Here is a 20,664-nt window from a genome sequence, read left to right as displayed (position 1 = left end):
AGGAAAGAAAAGAGAAAAAAATGTAGTGTGTTTCTCAGATAAAACTAAAAAGATATTAAGGGGGAGAGAGTTACACACTGAGCTGAACGTTGCTATTTTAAAGATGTCAGGTTCCCCCAAGTTCTCTACCAATACTTTATCAAGCCTATGGCTATACTAGTCTCCCTGAGGTTTGTAACATTAGTTCTTAAATCACAAGATCAGAAAAAAAATTACCATAGCTGTTGATAAAACCACATAGCTTAGTTGGGGAGGGGAGTAAGTGCTAAACCAGATTTCACAGGGGATGTATTCCGGATTCTACAAGGTGATGACCTATGACAGGGCAAAAAGCTCTTACCTGCCAATGAACAAAAAGCATTTGGGAACAGAATACAAGAACTGCGCTTGGCTGAAGAGGAAGGCTATGGGGCTCAGCATTCACTGGGAGAAGGGTTTTAAGGTAATTTATTTATTTATTTTTAACTTTTATTTTAGGTTTAGGGATATATGTGCAGGTTTATTGTAAGGGGAAAATTGTCACAGGGCTTTGTCGTACAGATTATTTCATCACCCAGGTATTAAGCCTAGTACCCATTAATCTTTCCTGATCCTCTCCTTCCTCCCACCTCCACCCTCTGATAGGCCCCAGTGTGTGTTGTTCCCCTCTATGTGTCCATATGTTCTCATCATTTAGCTCCCACTTTTAAGCAAGAACATGTGGTATTTGGTTTTCTGTTTCTGTGTTAGTTTGCTAAGGATAATGTCCTCCAGCCCCATCCATATTCCTGCAAAGGACATGATCTCTTTCCTTTTTATGGCTACACAGTATTCCATAGATTCCATAGTGTGTATGTACCACATTTTCTTTATTCAGTCTACCATTGATGGGCATGTCGGTTGATTCCATATCTTTGCTATTGTGAATGCCTGTGTCTTTATGTGAGAACCATTTATATTCCTTTGGGTATATACCCAGTAATGAGATTGTGGGCCTAATGGTAGTTCTGTTTTTAGGTCTTTGAGGAATTGCCACCCTGCTTTCCGCTACAGTTGAACTAATTTACATTCCCACCAACAGTATGTAACTGTTCATTTTTCTCTGCAACTTCACAAGCCATCTGTTATTTTTTGAAAGTTATAATATTTCAAGTAAACTAAGGGTTCAGATCCTTCAGAGTAACCAGGATGTGATAAGGGATCTCTCTCTTTTCCTTTCCTGTGAAATTTTAGACCACTTACTGACATAAAAAGATGCAGTTTTTACTCAGTCTTCCCTTTGGTCAAATTTGTTTCCAAAATTATCATTATTAAATTATAATTACCAATAAAGACATAAAATAGACCCTGTTATAATGTTGCTCTTTGGCAAGGGAATAAGATTTTCCTTAGCACCTAATGGTATTAAACCAAATATTTCAAAACATTATCCCTATTTCAAAAGGTAGGACTTAACCCAAAGATTTTAATCGGAATATCAAGTTATGCTAGGAACTCTTAACTGATCAATTAAAGGGATTAGGAGAATAATACTCTCAATTTCAATAATGGTCTTAAAATTTTTAGTAGAAGAAAACAAATTATTTGTGACTAGTTGCCTTTTTTTTTCTTCTTCTTTTTTTTTTTTTTTGACATGGAATCTCACTGTCACCCAGGCTGGAGTGCAGTGGTGGGATCTTGGCTCACTGCAAGCTCCACCTCCCAGGTTCAAGCAATTTTCCTGCCTCAGCCTCCCGGGTAGCTGGGACTACAGGCGTGTGCCACCACAGCCGGCTAATTTTTTTGGGTATTTTTTTGTAGAGACAGTGTTTCCCCATGTTGGCCAGGCTGGTCTTGAACTCCTGACCTCAGACGATCTGCCTGCCTCGGCCTCCCAAAGTGCTGGGATTACAGGCATGAACCACCATGCCCGACCACTAGTTGCCTTTTTAAACCACTAGTTTAGAAAGGATTCAAGGGGCTGTATCTTTATTGCCTATACTTTCCTACGTAGAACCTGAATGTCATGTGCATTTTCATCACCTATAGGGTCCGACACCCACAAAAAAATCAGACCAGGAATATCTCACTGTAAGCCCAAAGACACTATATCCTGGCTTAAGAAACCAAGAGTAGTTTATAAATGACAATTCACATTTATACCTCCTAAAGCACTTTCAAATCCCACTGTCTCTTCCTTCCAGCTTTGAAACAACCATGAGCAAGGTCAGGCTCACATGTTTCCACTGAGTTTACTGAGGAAGAACCTGGGTCTAAGGAAGGTTAGCACATGGGCCAGCTGCTGGCTGAGCTGGGATGGGATGTCCTACTTCCTGACTCCCAGAACACACTGTCCACAGCCTTGAGTGAAAGACGACCCCAGAACCAACCCCTTCTGCGGCCCTTTCATTCAACTTTTACACAGAGATTGTAGGCAAGCTCATAAACACCTGAGCTTGATATACACGGAAGGCATTTCCCATTTAAAGGCTCCTTGTGGTACATTATTTAGCAAAGGCAGTATCTTCCTATTCATTGACTTTGTTAAGTTCAGGTCTTTCTCGACATGAGAAATGCTTGACTATCACAGCTCGAGCATGAGATATGAAGAGACTGGAGCCCCACCTTGCCTACTGCTGACAAATCCACAGTAAGCTAAGGAATATACTAGTTCCAAAAAAAAGGAACCACTGGGTTTGCTCATAGACACTTAGGAAAATGTAAGTAAGGAAGAATAGAAAAAAACATGCTTACGATTTTGGACCCAGGGTGAGATGGCTACCAATGAAATAAGCAGGCATAGGCCTCCATTTACTCCCAGTAGAATTTTGTTTTCCATGCAGACGTCTTTCTGTGTATAAAACACTGCCATCAAAACCAAGCCTCCAGTGGCAATGGAATACATGATGAGCGTCACCAGGGCCAGGGAAGCGTACCACAGCTTGTTACTGGCTGTGCCTGCTGTCCTGTTTCTCCAGGAAGTGGGTAAGAGGGAGAGGAGAGAAGACAAAGTCAATGAAGGCCACCATTCTCTGATAACATTCACCATCCCTCAGGCAGTAACTAATGTGACAGGCCACAGGCACTGGTACCCCGCTGCCCAGAAGACACATTATTTTAGCAGTGATTATGCTCATCAAAGCTGGAAGGTTCTGGTAAATATGGAAACTTCTTGACTCATGCTGAGAATTTTCTCTCAACACTGAGATAATTCCACTTTCTTTCTTTTTTTTTTTTTTTTTTTGAGACGGAGTCTTGCTCTGTCGCCCAGGCTGGAGTGCAGTGGCGCGATCTCGGCTCACTGCAAGCTCCGCCTCCCGGGTTCACGCCATTCTCCTGCCTCAGCCTCTCCGAGTAGCTGGGACTACAGGCACCCGCCACCATGCCCGGCTAATTTTTTGTATTTTTAATAGAGACGGGGTTTCACCGTGGTCTCGATCTCCTGACCTCGTGATCCGCCCGCCTCGGCCTCCCAAAGTGCTGGGATTACAAGCGTGAGCCACCGCGCCCGGCCGATAATTCCACTTTCTGCGACAAATGTATTCATTCATTAAAATGAATAACGTCAACCCAAATGAGAGACTGAGGCAACGGTCTCAATCAGCCAAGGTTTACTGAGCCAGAGGGTTGAGGGTGCACCCAAAAGCACACAAGTCACAGAATCTTCTGTGGCCGGTGCTCCCAAAGAGGTTGCAGAAGGCTCAGTATTTACCCATTTCTTTACAGGGGAGAAGGCATGCAGGAAAAGGGGGCAGGTGGTGAGGCAAACGCGACATTCTCCTGAGATTTTAACCAGTGCCCAGTAAACTCCGCTATACAAGAGATATGATAAACATTCAAAAAGGGAGTAAAGGAAGAGTTAATTATGTAGTCTCAGGGTAGGCAGAGAAAGACTGCTCTCCTGTCTTTGTTCTGCACCTGGGAAGATAAGCTTGTAATGGGCATTGTCAGTGTGAAATGTAACAGACTGTAATTCCATGGACAGGGAGCTAGACTTAGGTTGCAGACCTAAAGTTACAGCTGATATGTCCTTTTTTATGGGAAGATACACATCTTGAAAGGTTTAGGGGCCAGCAGAGAATTTACTTATGAGCAATTTGAGGCCAGTCATCCGGGATGCACGAGGCCTTTTGCCTTCTGTAGAGGTCTAGCTAATGTGTAGTCCTTTGACACAAGGTTGGGAAGTCACAGCTATCTATGGGCAGGTGGTGGGGGGGAGAGAGCAGTGTCCCTTGACTCTGTCTCCAGGCTTAACTCTCTGTTTGGTGTAGAGTTTGAGCAGTCCTGAGACTCTTTATTTCCTTTAGCTACCTACGGACTTTATTCTAGCTTCTCCATTCTGACTATGAACCACCATGGGTCAGTTTTTGGCAGGATGAAAAAAGTGGCTCTTCACTGGGCTTCTCCAGGTTTTCTCCATAAACACAGAGCCCCGAAGTGCCATAGTCTCTACTCCAAAGTGCTGCCAGGAGAGGTGGCTCACACCTGTAATCCTAGTACTTTCAAAGGCCGAGGCAGGCGGATCTCTTGAGGCTAGGAGTTCAAGACCAGCCTGGGCAACACGGCAAAACCTTGTCTCTACAAAAATTACAAAAATTAGCAGCGTGTGGAGGTGCAAACTGGTAGTCCCAGCTGCTTGGGAGACTGAGGTAGGAGGATCACCTGAGCTCGGGCGGATGAAGGCTGCTATGAGCCATGACTGTACTGCTGTGCTCCAGTTTGGGCAAGAGTAAGACCCTGTCTACATTTTTTTTTTGAGACGGAGTCTCACTCTGTCGCCCAGGCTGGAGTGCCGTGGTGTGATCTTGGCTCACTGCAACCTCCGCCTCCCAGATTCAAGCAATTCTCTGCCTCAGCCTCCCTAGTAGCTGGGATTACAAGTACCGACCACCATGCCCGGCTAATTTTGTATTTTTAGTAGAGACGGGGTTTCACCATCTGGGCCAGGCTGGTCTTGAACTCCTGACCTCGTGATCCACCCACCTCTGCCTCCCAAAGTGCTAGGATTACAGGCATGAGCCACTGTGCCTGGCCCTAAATGTTTGATAATAATAATAAATAAACTTTTGAAAACAGAAACGAAGTGTTGCCAGCAGTTCTGATGCCATCTTCTTAGGGAGAAAAGAGAATTACCTTTACTAAGAGCCATACTGGCTGACCTTAGCTCTTTATTCCCTGTACTGAAGAGAATGACCTGTAGCTGTGCTGCTTCTTTATCCAAAAGAGTATCAGGGAATAGTAAAGGAAAATTTGACATTAAAAAAAGTTAAATAGATAGGAATAAATTCTGATGATCAACTGTATGGTAGGGTGATGATGGCTAGCAGTAAGGTATTGTATATTACAAAACAGCTAGGAGAGGCTTTTGAAGATTCTCAACACAAAGAAATGATACAGCCTGGCCAACAGAGCAAGACCCCATCTACAAAAACCAAAAACCAAACCAAAACAAAAAACAAACAAAAAAATTAGCTGGACATGCTAGCCAGCTTCTTGGGAGGCAGAGGCAGGAGCATCTCTCGAGCCTAGGAGTTCAAGGCTGCAGTGAGCTATGACTGCGCCACTGCACTCCAGCCTGGGTGACAGAGTGAGATCCTGTCTCTTTAAAAAAAAAGAAAAAAAAAAAAAGAAAGGAAAGAAAGAAAAAGATGATAAATCCATGAGGTAATGAATAGCCAACTACCTTGATTTGATTACTATATAACATATATGTATCAAAACATCAAAATGAACCCAATAAATATGTACAATTACAATATGTCAATTAAAAAATAAATTAGGGCACGGTGGCTCATGCCTGTAATCCCAGCACTTTGGGAGGCCAAGGCAGACAGATCACGAGGTCAGGAATTCGAGACCAGCCTGACTAACATGACGAAACCCCATCTCTCCCAAAAATACAAAAATTAGCCAGGCGTGGTGGTGCATGCCCGTAATCCCAGCTACTTGGGTGGCTGAATCGCTTGGACACCAGAGGCAGAGGCTGCAGTGAGCCAAGATCATGCCACTGCACTCCAGCCTGGGTAACAGAGCAAGACCCCGTCTCACACAAAAGAGGAAATTGTTGAGAGCAAAAGAAAGTATCTATAAATGCTAAATGAAGAGGACAGAGCAACAGGGAGAATGAATTGAATGAATCATTGTCATCTGCCTTATGATTAAATTGCTCTTTGTAACCACATTCTCCCAAACCTCACAGAAAAAGCAACTTGCTTTATGCCCTCACAAAACTGGGAAGTGTTCAAGCAACCCAGCTAAAATGTTTTAATGATGAAAAAGTTCCTGAAACCAGAAACAAAGAAAATAGGGAGCAAAGGCCAAAATGATAATGACCGTCATATTCCTGAAACTGTGCCAGACACTCCAATGACCTTGGAATTATTCTAACATAAAAGGCGTACAAAGGAAATGAGAGAAAATGGGATTTTAAAAAGGAAAAAAAAAATCTAAGAGCAAATAATAATGGATGATGGGGAGACACCATGAGTTATACAGAAAAAGGTAAACACTGCTGACTGGTTTGTGGGTGGGAGACGACCAACGCTTCCATTCACTAGTCTTTTTGGTTACGTTATTAGAATATGAAGGACTTTCTTACAGTTAATTTATGTTTACAGTCCATCCCAAAGTTAAATCTTCAACCCTAACCTTTCCCCTGAACGTCACTTATATTATCCAATTGTTCATTTAACAATTGGAGACCCACTTGAAGGTCTAATTGGTATCTCAAATTTAGCACATCCAAGCTAAGGCTAACTTCCTGATATTGACACCCCCATTCCTCAATCCCCCAAACCTGCTATCGTGCAATCATCCCAACCTCAGAAAACAGCAATTCCATCTTCCCATTGTTAGGGGAAGAGGGAAAGAAAGCAAGCAGAAAGGAAAGAAACGAAAGCAAAGAAAGAGGAAAGGAAAACGAAAGGAAGAGGAAAGGAAAAAAGAAAGGAAGGAGGGAGGGAAAGAAGGAAGGAAATGAAAAGAAAAGAAAAAAGAAAAGAGAAAAGAAAAGAAGGCAGGTGCGGTGGGGCTCACGCCTGTAATCTTAGCACTTTGGGAGGCCGAGGTGGGCAGATCACGAGGTCAGGAGATCGAGACCATCCTGGCTAACACAGTGAAACCCCATCGCTACTAAAAAATAAAAAAAAATTAGCCGGGTGTGGTGGCGGGCGCCTGTAGTCCCAGCTACTTGAGAGCCTGAGGCAGGAGAATGGCATGAACCCGGAAGGCAGAGCTTGCAGTGAGCCGAGATTGCGCCACTGCACTCCAGCCTGGGTGACAGAGCAAGACTGTCTCAAAAAGAAAAGAAAAGAAAAGAACAAAAGAACTGCGGTCATTCTGGAAGCTTCTTGCTGCTCTCCCCTCCCCCACCCACCTCCACACAGAGCTGGCTTTGGAACACAGGAGGATCCAGCTCCTTCCTACCACTTAGTTCCAGACTACTCCTCCCTCACCTGGATTGACTCCCCCTGACCTCCTTACTTGCACCTCTGACACCTTTTCACCTTTCTGGACTTAAAACAGATTATATTCCTCCCTTTTTAAGGCCCTCTGGTGCTCTCCCATCCCACTAAAAATCCAAAAAAAGTCTTTACACTTGACACCTAAAGCCCTTTGTTTCAATTCTAATAGAGAATTGACACTGTAAACCACAAAATTTGAGCTAGAAAGGAAAAAAAAAGAGCACGCCAGTTAGTCCAAACACATTATTTAAGTGTGAAAATTGAGGTCAGAGGGGCCGACTGATGTGTCCTACAGTGAAAGAGCAAGCATTAAAAGGGGCACTGAAGCCGAACACAGTGTCATCCCAGTACTTTGGGAGACCAAGGCAGAAGGATCTCTTTAACCCAGGAATTCAAGATCAGCCTGGGCGACGTGGCAAAATCCCATCTCTACCAAACAAACAAAAAAAGAAATTAGCCAAGTGTGGTGCCACATGCCTGTAGTCCCGGCTTCTCAAGGGGCTGAGGTGGGAGAATCACTCAAGCCTGGGAAATCGAAGCTGCAGTGAGCCATGATCACACAACTGCACTCCGGCCTGAATGACAAAGTGAGATCCCATCTCAAAAAAAAAATAATAATAATAATAATAATAAAAGAAAAAGAAAAGAAAGGGGTACTGAAATCTGCATCTCCTGGTTGCCAGGCCAGTGACCTTTCTATTCTACTGTTTTTAGGATCATCTCCTTCTCAAGATATTTACAAAGAGATAAATGAAAAAGGGAAGAAAAGGTACTTTAGTTGTTCTATCAAGAGCAATGAGCATATTTTCTAGATTCTTATAAGCAAGAGTCTGTTAAAAAAACACAGCAAGGCCAAGCGCGCTGGCTCAAGCCTGTTATCCCAGCACTTTGGGAGGCCGAGGCGGGCGGATCACGAGGTCAGGAGATCAAGACCATCCTGGTTAATACGGTGAAACAAAAATACCGGCTGTGGCGGACCTGTATCCCACTACCGGAGGCTGAGGCAGGAGAAGGCTGAACCGGAGGTCACTTGCATGGGGCAACAGAGCGAGACTCAGTCTCAAAGAAAAAAAAAAAAAAAAAAAAAAACACACACAGCAAAAAACTACCAAATTAGATAAATTTAAAGGAAAAATAGTATTAGTGAGCTTTCTAGCTCATTTCTAATTTTAGACAAACAACTATAAACATGTTGACAATAGGGATTTTTGTTGGCATATATGCCTCAAAGCTTGGATAATAGCAACACTATTTGTTGCAGAGCTTTTAAGTCATTCTGAGTTTCTGAAAGTTTTTAAAGCAACCAAACTTTTCCAAAATGCCTGCTAAAAACATGGCATCAATAATTAGTCCCAGCAAATGGATTCAGAATGAATCAAAACAAAGTCAGACTGAAGAAGCACAAGTGTTCTCAAGGGAACATACTATTTAATGGGCAGATCAGGCACTACGGATCAAAACTTTAATATTTTACCATGAAGTTCCCTATTTGAAGTATACTTGTGAAACTTAGGATGATGAATTTATTTTCTAATATAAAAATCAAATTGAAAGCACATTCAGGCCGGGTGTGGTGGCTCACGCCTATGATCCCAGCACTTTGGGAGGCCAAGGCGGATGGATTACTGGAGGTCAGGAGTTCAAGACAAGCCTGGCCCACATGGTGAAACCCCATCTCTACTAAAAATACAAAATTACTGGGTGTGGTGGTGTACGCCTGCAATCCCAGCTACTTGGGAGGCTGAGGCAGGAGAATCGCTTGAACCCAGGAGGCGGAAGTTGCAGTGAGCTGAGATCACACCATTGCACTCCAGCCTAGGCCAAAAAGAGCAAAACTCCATCTCAAAACAAGAAAGAAGGCACATTCAGAATAATCATGGAAAGAGTGATATTTAATCAATTAAAATTCACTTCCAACTTATTGTATTTCTTTTGGACTACTGAGAAAATAGGGTCCCATACAATTATAGTCACCCATTTGGCTTATCTTTAAGAAAACTCCAGGCCGGGCGCAGTGGCTCACGTCTGCAATCCCAGCACTTTGGGAAGCCAAGGCGGGTGCATCACGAGGTCAGGAGTTCGAGACTATCCTGGCCAACATGATAAACCTGTCTCTATTAAAAATACAAAAATTAGCCGGGTGTGGTGGCGGGCACCTGTAATCCCAGCTACCTGGAAGGCTGAGGCAGGAGAATGGCTTGCATGACCGAGATCCCCACTGCACTCACCTGGTGACAACAAATCCCTCAAAAAAAAAAAAACAAAACTCTGCTGCCTCGAAACAAGATCTAGTGGAGACCACAACATAAATTACTGGATCTCATGGATAACTCAAAATGCAGACACTGTACAATAACTGATATAACAGCACAACTCAAACACAGAAATCTGTATAATTATAGAGAAAAGGACTTTTTTAAAACATAGCAAAACATATCTATAGGGCTACTTGTATGACTATTCAGTGTTCTGTAAACCATTTGAAAATTGTTCATATTTGGCCATGCTTAATCCAATATTTACCAAAGAGTAAAATGACTAACTCTATCTTTTCACTTATGCATCCCAACAACAGCTGTATCTCATGATTTGATCCTTAAAACCAAAAGAAAACAACAACTACCAAGTTGAACAACATATTCAGAATAAAAAGTACTGAGAGTATTTGGACAGTGTATTTTGTTTTGTCCATGGTAAAAGTAAACCACATTCACATGGCAATTAGGATTTTAAAAATTTGAGTATAAAATAAAATGATTCCTGTAAAATATGCAAAATAACAAAAGCCTTATTGGGTACAACAGGCAGCTGTTTTTATTCATATTTTATAAGTGAAGAAAGTTAGGGCTGGGGGCAGTGGCTCATGCCTGTAATCCTAACACTCTGGCAGGCCGAGGCAAGTGGATCACCTGAGGTCAGGAGTTCGAGATTAGCCTGACCAATATGATGAAACCCCATCTCTACTAAAAATACAAAAATTAGCCAGGTGTGGTGGCATGCGCCTGTAATCCCAGCTACTTGGGAAGCTGACACAGGAGAATTGCTTGAACCCAGGAGGCGGAGGTTGTAGTAAGCTGAGATCACGCCATTGCACTCCAACCTGGGCAACAAGAGCAAAACTCCACCTCAAAAAAAGAAAGAAAGTAAGTTAGGCAGAAAGCACCTAAGTGCTTTGTCCAGAATCACAAAGAGGGTCAATTTCATCTTAGAACTCAAGGGCTGGACCCTTCTGAAGTTGTCATTTTCTCAGTGTGGCTTAGCAAGAAATAAAACTAGCTATTAATAGCTGGGCATCTCCCACTTGGCCCAGGATATGAACTCAACTTCCAAGGCACTTAGAAAGAGTCTACCTTTTTCAAAGACAGGATGGCTTTCTAAGGTAGCACAACATATCTTCCTAATGAAGGAGTCCTTTTTCCCCTCTTGGGAAGTTGAAAAGAAATTTAAAAAATCTTTTTTGTTGAGACAGGGTCTTGCTGTTACTCAGGGTGGAGTGCAGTGTGAACTCAGCTCACCAAAGCCTTGACCTACCAGGCTCAAGCGATCCTCCCACCTCAGCCTCCCACATAGGAGGGACTATAGGCATGTGGCACCATGCCTGGCTAATTTTTTATAGAGACAAAGTCTTAGTATGTTGCCCAGGCTGGTCTCGAACTCCTGGGCTCAAGTAATCCTCCGACCTTGGCCTCCCAAAGTGCTGGAATTACAGGCATGAGCCACCATGCCTGACCCAAAAATTTTTTTAAAGGAAGAAACTATTCTATCTCATACTCTACAGAAGATGAATCTCCAGCTCCAAAGTTTGAGTTTTGTGTTCACTTTTTAATTTTGCTTTTATTTTATTTTATTTTATTTATTTTTTTTTTTTGAGACGGAGTCTCGCTCTGTCACCCAGGCTGGAGTGCAGTGGCGCAATCTCGGCTCACTGTAAGCTCCGCCTCCCGGGTTCACGCCATTCTCCTGCCTCAGCCTCTCCGAGTAGCTGGGACTACAGGCGCCCGCCACCACGCCCGGCTAATTTTTTGTATTTTTAGTAGAGACGGGGTTTCACCGTGGTCTCGATCTCCTGACCTCGTGATCCGCCCGCCTCGGCCTCCCAAAGTGCTGGGATTACAAGCGTGAGCCACCGCGCCTGGCCTTTAATTTTGCTTTTAATTTCACGAGGATGGGAGGCTAAGATGAAGCCTCTCCAAGTTTTTAGCCACTCTCAAAACCAGAGACTGACAGGTACGAGCAGGGGATTGAGTGTGGCTACTTCACACCACTGGTTGACTCAGAGCCCAAACAAGGGAGTAGGGGCAGGGGGTCAAAAAGTGAGAAGTAAATGAAGGAGAGGAGTAGATGAAGAGGTACAAAAAAGCAGGTATAAAGGGAAACAAAACTGCAAATCCTTAGCAATGCAATTGAGTACAGCCTTGATGAAAACTGGGCAGTTTCTGTGAGTCAATGGGAAGCTTTCCATAAAGGCACACACCAGTTCTTGTTCCACTTATGTGCAAACTCCACGAGCAGGAGGAGCTGGATGCCAATGAAGAGGAAGCCTCCGACGGCTCCCACATAGCGCCAGGCTGCAAAACACCATGAAGAACACAATGAGGCAACCTTTCGTTGTATTTCGCTCAAAAGAGAATAACCACAGCTAATTTTACTAGATGATAAGTGTACCTAACACATTTAATTCCCACACAACCATAGAAGATATGTATTACTATTATAAATGCCACTTACTTTACAGAAGAGAAAAATTGAGAATCTATGTAGGTTGACAACATCTCAGTCAATAAATGGTATAGTTGGGATCTGAACACAGGCAGTCTGACCCTGAAATATCCAAGCTTATCCTCCACACTGTATCTGCCAGATACCCTAATAGATGCCCTAATTCATAAAATCCACAATGACCCACAACTTAAAAGCAAACACATATTGCCAGGAAAACCAAAGGTTCAAATTTTATTGGGTAAAAAGTCAACAATGACCAGTAAGAAAACAAGGTTCAGACAGGGGAAAAGGACTCGGCTCGACTTCTGGCTCTGCCACAAAGATGCTATAACATTGAATAAGTCACATCACGTGGGTTCCAGTTTGTCTATAAAAATCACTGAGCTGGGGCTGGGCATGGTGGCTCATGCCTGCAATCCTAGCACTTTGGGAGGCTGAGGCAGGCAGATCACTTGAGGTCAGGAGTTGGAAACCAGCCTGGCCTACATGGTGAAACCCTGACTCTACTAAAAAAAAAAAAATTTCCAGGCATAGTGGCAGATGCCTGTAATCCCATCTACTCAGGAGGCTGAGGCAGGAGAATCACTTGAACCTGCGAGGTGGAGGTGGCAGTGAGCTGAGATTGCACCACTGCACTCCAGCCTGGGCAATGGAGCAAGACTTGGTCTCAAAAACAAAACAACAAAAAAAAAATGACTGAGCTTGGCGGGGCACAGTGGCTCACGCCTGTAAATCCCAGCACTTTGGGAGGCCAAGGGGGGCAGATCACAAGGTCAGGAGTTCGAGACCAGACTGGCGAATATGGTGAAACCCCGTCTCTACTAAAAATACAAAAATTAGCCAGGCGTGGTGGTGCGTGCCTGTAGTCCCAGCTACTCGGGAGGCTGAGGCAGAATTGCTTGAACCCGCGAGGCGGCGGCTGCAGTGAGGCGAGATCGCGCCACTGCACTCTAACCTGGGCAATAGAGCTAGGCTCCGTCTCGAAAAAAAAAAAAAAAAAGACTGAGCTGGACCAAAGGGTTTCTAGGTCTCTTCTGCCTCCAAATATACATTCTAATACATAAGAGGATCTCTGTAGAGAATTTTAAAACTTTTAACAGTATTTTAGGTAACAGCAAGACTTAGGGAGTATACGAAAAACAAGTACGACCTTAAACAACTAGCTCAGCCCTGATACATAACTATATAAAGGATTATGGCTGTTCCTTATAAACTGACACAATCTAAATGTTTAGTTGAGTTTTGTTTTTGAGACAAAGTCTCACTCTGTCGCCCAGGCTGGAGTACAGTGGTGCAATCTCGGCTCACTGCAACCTCTGCCTCCCAGGTTCAAACAATTCTCATGTCTCAGCCTAATGAGTAGCTGGGATTACAGGCACACACCACCATGCCTGGCTAATTTTTATACTTTTTAGTAGAGATGAGGTTTTGCCATGTTGGCCAGGCTGGTCTGAAACTCCTGGCCTCAAGTGATCCACCCGCCTCAGCCTCCCAAAGTGCTAGGATTACAGGTGTGAGCTACCACGCCCAGCCTAAATGTTTTTAATACCTTACTTAGGAAAGTGAATCCATTTGGGTTGAACAAAATGCTCTGAACCACTGAAATTCAGGTTTTTCCCTCAGCTCATATGAAAAAGGGCCCCTGTTTCAGCTGTGATTAAAGGCTTCATATTAATGAATTAAAGCAGGTTCTAACAATAAAGAATATAATTCAATGCTACAGAGCGTCACATAAGGTAAGTTTAAAAACAGACTGAAAGATGCTTTTCCTGTCCCACTATCGCTGCTACAGACATTTAGCTGCTGACAGCCCTGTGCTCCCTGTTGCTGGGTTTTCTGTGCAGTGCTTGGAAAGAACAAGGTCTCCTAGGCCAGCCGAGTATCAAAGTCCTCTTACACCCTGCCTGGAAGTGGGGTGTGGTGGTGAGAAGAGGGGAGGTAGATAGGCAATGGTGGAAAAAGTATGGGCAGGTACATCAGGAATTTCTTTTGAAGCCAAAAGAAAATCAGTAATTCAAACTATCAGAGGTACTTTGGACTGCGCTTCTGAGCAATGTGACAAAATGAGTAAAAACAAAATAAATAGGTACCCAAAATACCCCATTAGTACCGTTCAGAAAGGTGTCCTGATCTGGAATGAAGAAAGCTCCTGAGCACATGGCCCCCAACAGCAGAAGTTTAAAGAACCAAAAGCTAGAAGGGGGGGAAAAAAGAGGAAATGTATTTAAATGACATTCAAGAAGGACAAAGGACCTCTTAGAAGGTAGAGCATGTCAATCCATGATTCTGCCATTGGCCAATGTTCTCTCCTAATCGAGGGGAAGTAATTAGGTGACTTGAAGAATGCTTTTTCCCATAATTAGACAGACTCAGTGCAGCCTCCAATTGTGCAAAACACCATTTCATTGCAGGGGTGGAAAGGACCTGGGGGAAGGTCTTGGAACAAGAAATAAACTCTTTGTCTTGAGTAAATTTCGCATCATGGTACCAGGCGTTACAAATAAGATTCTACCTTTGAGGCAATCATGTGGGTAAGTATCAATTCCACCTCCCCCTAAATCAACAATTTCAACTAGAAGAAGAGCAGTCACAGTGTCTGGTGGGCAGATGGGATCCTGGACTACTGTTCTCAACAGAAGAAAGGAGAAAGCAATCCCCAAGAAGACTAAAATACTTACCCATTGTGAATATGAGCTCTACAACTTTTACTGTTGTTGATTTTCAAGGTCAGTAGACAGAAGATAAAGAAGAAACAAGCCATTCCAAAACAGACTCTATACACGGCAGAATATCCCACCAGCTTCTCACAGGTGTCACCAGCTTTAATGCCTTTACACATATCTTCAAAAAAAGGAATCTGAGGAGAAAGTTTAGAAAAGTCATCTGTTACAACTGAGTGAGAGGGGGACTGTCATGGAGTGTTCGTGCAGCCAACCACAACATCCACTGTGGAAATGGATCATGTGCATAAAGAGACTGAGGATCTATCTTCTAAAAGAGATATTTTTCTAATTTTCTCTGAATCTTTTTTAAAGATACAGTGATCATAAAGTAACACTCAGCCTTTACTTGCCCCAAATGACTTCTGAAATCCAACATCAGATTTTTTTTTTTTTTTTTTTTTTTTTTTTTGAGGGGGTGTCTTTCTCCCCCCCCGGGGGGGGGGGGGGGGGGGGTGGGGGCCTCCTCACGCCATTCTCCTGCCTCAGCCTCTCCGAGTAGCTGGGACTACAGGCACCTGCCACCACGCCCGGCTAATTTTTTGTATTTTTAATAGAGACGGGTTTGGTCTCTCTGGCTCTGTTGCCCGCAGCCTAGAGTTTAGTGGCACAATCACAACTCACTGCAGCCTCGATCTTCCAGGCTCAGGTAATCCTCCTGCCTCAGCCTCCCAATTAGCTGGGACTACAGGCATGCACCACCATGCCCAGCTAATTTTTCTATTGTTGAGATGGGGTTTTGTCATGTTACCCATACTGGTCTTAAACTCCTGAGCTCAAGCAATCCACCTGTCTTGGCATCCCAAAGTGCTGGGATTATAATAGGTATGAACCACTGCACCTGGCCTAAAATCCCATTTCAATACATGGATATATTTTTGTAGATATGTATACATATCTACAAATAAAAAATCAGAGACTTCTTTTACTATCCACCAAAAATGTCACTCCTCTCCCTCAGAAGAGTAAACAGTTTGGTGGGTAAAGTATTTGTATTAATTCACATAGATAAATGTGTGTGTATACATATATACAACACACCCACATATACATATACATACTGAACACACATACACTCATATTGTACTATGCATATAATAAATATATTAAAATAGCTTTTTAAAATAAAAGATTGTATGTAATGTTCTACAATATTTTTTCCCAAATAACAATAAGCTGGGCCAGACACAGTGGCTCATGCCTGTAATCCCAACACTTTGGGAGGCTGAGGTGGGTGGATCACCTGAGGCCGGGAGTTTGAGACCAGCCTGGCCAACATGGTGAAACCCCGTCTCTACTAAAAATACAACAATTAGCCCGGCATGGTGGTTCGTGCCTGTAATCCCAGCTACTAGGGAGGCTGAAGCAGGAGAACTGCTTGAACCTGGGAGGCAGAGGTTGCAGCGAGCCAAGATCGCGCCACTGCACTCTAGCCTGGGCAACAGAGACTGCGTCCCAAAAAAAGAAAAGAAAACAAAAATAAACAATAAGCCATGAAGAGTCTTTCTCTATTAATACACAAAATCCTATCACATTCTTTTTCATCACTATCTTATATTGTAAAAAGGCTTGATCAAAATCAATAACCATTCTCACACTGATCTTCATTTTTTGTTGGGGAGTTTTTAAATTTTATTTTGTGCTTGTTTTTTATTATCACAAACACTGATTCAATAAATACTGCTGTTCATGCCTCACTGCACCTGTGCCATTATTTATGTAGGACAGACACCTGAGCTAGAAATGGAATTAGTGGGTCAAGTAGTCAGGTTGAATGTCCCTTATCCAAAATGCTTGAGACCAGAAGTCTCTCAGAATTTGGAATATTTACACTATATTCCTGGCTAAGGTTCCCTAATCCAAAAAAATCCAGAATGCTTCAGTGAGCATTGCCTTTGAGTATCATGTTGGCCGTTTAAAAGTTTCAAATTTTAGGGTATTTCACATTTCAGATGTTTGGATTAGGAATATTCAACCCGTATCCACATTTTTAAACTTCAAGATAAGAGTTAAATCATACTTTCAAAGGCTATACCAATTTACATCCTACCAGTAATATCTGAGATTGCACATTTCCCAACGTGGACATCTAATTTAAAGGCAAAAACCCAATATCCTGTTTTAATGTACATCTTCCTTATTACTAGTGAGATTCAGCATCTTTTCTCAAGTTTATGGCCATCTGTTTTTTCTCTCTGAATTGGCCGTTAATTGGGTATTTTCTTGATCCACTGGAGCTCTTTATTAGTGGGTCTTAATCTTCTGATAAATGTTGACAATAGTTTATTCTAGCCAAATTGGAAGGCTTCCATGTGAAATAATCACTTTCATTATCAGAATAATTAAAATCGTACACAATGAGAACAAGCAGCACATTCCTAGTAATGTCATAAAATAAGGATTTGGTCAGTCATAAAAACTTGCTTATCAACATCAAAGTTGAACACCCTTCTGAACAGAAAATAAATCACACTATAATTATTATTCATAAGAAAAATAAAGTATCACAGAGAAAAAACAGCACAAAACTGAAGGTAAAAGTAAAGTGTGATAAAGAAGATAATTTACAGTTTCTTCTCCAGAAAAGATACTGAAGAAACAATAATATCTGTGGCCATCAAGATTTCCATAAACAAATGTCAACCCAAATGAGAGACTGAGGCAAGAGTCTCAATGGGGAATAATTAAGCCAGAGCTTGAGGGGCTGCTGAGAAACACACAAATCACAGAATCCTCTGTGGCTGGTGCTCCCAAAGAGGTTGCAGAAGGCTCAGTATTTACCCATTTCTTTACAGGGGAGAAAGCATGCAGGAAAAGGGGGCAGGTGGTGAGGCAAACGCGACATTCTCGAGATTTTAACCAGTGCCCAGTAAACTCCGCTATACAAGAGATATGATAACCATTCAAAAAGGGAGTAAAGGAAGAGTTAATTATGTAGTCTCAGGGTAGGCAGAGAAAGACTGCTCTCCTGTCTTTGTTCTGCCCCTGGGAAGATAAGCTTGTAATGGGCATTGTCAGTGTGAAATGTAACAGACTGCAATTCCATGGACAGGGAGCTAGACTTAGGTCGCAGACCTAAAGTTACAGCTGACACGTGCTTTTTTATGGGAAGATACACATCTTGAAAAATGTTTAGGGGCCAGCAGAGAATTTACTTATGAGCAATTTGAGGCCAGTCATCCGGGATGCACCGAGGCCTTCTGCCTTCTCCAGGGGTGTGGCTAATGCATAGCGATTTGACACAAGGTTGGGAAGTCACAGCTATTTACTGGGTGGGGGGGGGCAAGGTGTGAGGGGACAGCAGCAGTGTCATGTGACTGTCTCTCCAGTCTTAAGTTTCTCTTTGGCATAAAGAATTTGGGCAGTCCTGAGAGGGTTTATTTTCCTTTACAGAAAAAACAAAGAGTTCCATTTTTCTTCCCACTCCTTTTTGAGACAGGGTCTCACTCTGTACCAGGCTGGAGTGCAGTGGCACAATCTCGGCTCACTGCAACCTTCGCCTGCAGGGCTCAAGCCATCCTCCTACCTCAGCCTCCTGAGTAGCTAGGGCTACAGGCATGTGCCACCAAGCTTAGCTAATTGTGTGTGTGTGTGTGTGTGTGTGTCTAGAGTTGGTGTTTCACCATGTTGACCAGACTGGTCTCGAACTCCTAGACTCAAGCAATCCACCTGCCTCAGCCTCCCAAAGTGCTGGGATTATAGGTGTCAGCCACTATACCTGGCCAGCTCCATTTTCATGAAGACATGTGAAAGACTTCATGAGGAAATTGCCAACATTACATTTTGTTTTCAGCAAATTCCTAAAACTGTACATTTTTTATGACTTTTTTTTACACCATTTTGTCACAATAGAGACAAGATGTTTTGCTTGATAAAGACTGCATCCAACCAGATAAGTAGATAAACAAGCACAGTCTTCAACTATCAGTCCTCACTGGCGGACTCTGTGGCCATAAAAAGGGTAGGTACCGTTGTAACTCGTGACAAGCAGCTGGTATCTGCCCCTGAAGGCTCCGCCCACATCAAAGACTGTTTCTTGCACGACCAACCAGATTGACCAGCCCAGACCAGGAAATTCTTTTTTTCTTTGTTGTTCTCCCTGGACTAGTTCATTAACCCTTTTCCTATTCCCTTTCTCTTAATATTAAATGTTATTTTGTTTGTTGTGCAATGTTTAATCAATAACATTTATATATTGACAGAGTATACGATTGTGTACAGTTTGCAATACTGACTGGCTGGTGCAGAGGCTGGAACCTGTGTGCCTGCAGATCTAATGAGTGGATGAGAAGTACTAAGAAGAATTGCCTCCCTGAGAACTCCACATAGCTGGTGGCTTTTGTAATTGAAATAGCATCAATAGAAGTCCAACATTATGGAAAGACACAAATGTTCGTGGACCTGGTTACCTCTGACCTTGGTGTCACTCGCAAAAACCAAGATATGCCACCCTAAAATATTCTTCTTTGCATATTTCAAGCTCGTTATTCTGAGAAGCTGAAGACACAGGAGTAGCTCTGCAAAGCTGCTGTTTTATACAAAAAATTTACATCTATAGAGGAAATCTACATTAGTAAAGTGTATCAGACGTTTATTCACCATACATTTCTTCCCCTCACCCTCCCATTACGTGTTGCCAGCAACTCCCAGAGGCCCCAAGCCCCTATTCCTCTCTGTAGCTCAAGATGCTATAAGCTTCTGTCATCTGACCCCCCCTCCTTTTTTTTTTAATTGAGACAAAGTCTCACTCTGTTGCCCAGGCTGGAGTGCAGTGGCGCAATCTCGCCTCACTGCAACCTCTGCCTCCCAGGTTCAAGTGATTCTCCTGCCTCAGCCTCCCGAGTAGCTGGGATTACAGGCGCCCGCCACCAAGTCTGGCTAATTTTTGTATTTTTATTAGAGATGGGGTTTCACCATGTTGGCCAGGCTGGTCTTGAACTCTTGGCCTCAAATGATCCGCCCGCCTCGGCCTCCCAAAATCCTGGGATTACAGGCATGAGCCACCACGCCCAGCCTATCTGACCCTTTTAAAAATTTCTCATGTAATTGGTCTTATGTCAATTTAATTTGCTTCCCAGAGGAAGAACCTGGAAGAGTGGAAGGAAGCCATTTTTCCCTTCCGTACAAAGGCAAGGTCTTGCTGGGAAGGGCCAGGTGCATGCCAGGCTTAGCAGTCGGGCCCCCATCCTGTAAGCAAGGGAAAAGCACTACTGAAGCTAGAACACCTTTGGCTACAAAGTGGAAGACGTGGTGAAAGGGTACAGACTTGAGGCAAGGGGACAAGTTTGAAGGCCACTGGGAACAGGTGAAGAAGGTAACCCCAGGCAGAGAAACCAGAGATTCTGCAGGTAGAGCTCACAATTGGCAGGACAGCATAGATGACAAGAATGAAGCAGAAGAATCAGATAAAGCTCTTGTTTTCTTCTTTTTTTTTTTTTATGGCATTGCTGTTTGGGGTGGAGGGAGGAGTACAACGGGCAGGGGACAGACAGCAGAAGTGAAGAACAGAGCAGGAAGTTTGCTCGCTCTTTAACACCTTAGGGCATCACCAAGGGGCATCCCAGCGAGAACAGTCTGGTCTGGAAATTGCTTTAGAACAGCAATTGGGGCTGGATACAGGAAGCACTCTCAGACGGGTAATGAGAAGTCAGTCACACAGGTGCTTTCTGGAGGAACCTGAATTTTTAGCTCTGTTTAAACGTGAGTGATGAAACAGCATGGTTAAAATTTTCAGCTGCTGAAATATGGTGGGGGACACACACAGAATGAACGTTTCAGAGAGTCTAACCCAAAACAAAAGT

The 20,664-nt window shown here is 43.2% G+C and overlaps 1 protein-coding gene across 3 annotated transcripts in view; it reads right to left on the bottom strand.

Annotated features, from left to right (window-relative positions):
• Positions 1 to 20,664, bottom strand: part of SERINC5 (serine incorporator 5) — a 188,135-nt gene that overhangs the window by 57,014 nt on the left and 110,457 nt on the right. For all 3 annotated transcript variants that reach the window (XM_058440762.1, XM_058440761.1, XM_032156955.2), the window contains exons 3-6: positions 14,822 to 15,000; positions 14,254 to 14,336; positions 11,896 to 11,989; positions 2,713 to 2,924 (exon numbers count right to left, since the gene is read on the bottom strand). In XM_058440762.1, coding sequence (XP_058296745.1) covers positions 2,713 to 2,924; positions 11,896 to 11,989; positions 14,254 to 14,336; positions 14,822 to 15,000 — 568 coding nt within the window. The remainder of the gene's footprint in view (positions 1 to 2,712; positions 2,925 to 11,895; positions 11,990 to 14,253; positions 14,337 to 14,821; positions 15,001 to 20,664) is intronic.

This window comes from Hylobates moloch, unplaced genomic scaffold (assembly GCF_009828535.3).
Source record: "Hylobates moloch isolate HMO894 unplaced genomic scaffold, HMol_V3 SCAFFOLD_6, whole genome shotgun sequence".
Classification (NCBI taxonomy): Eukaryota; Metazoa; Chordata; class Mammalia; order Primates; family Hylobatidae; genus Hylobates; species Hylobates moloch.
This window is presented reverse-complemented; position numbering and strand designations above follow the sequence as displayed.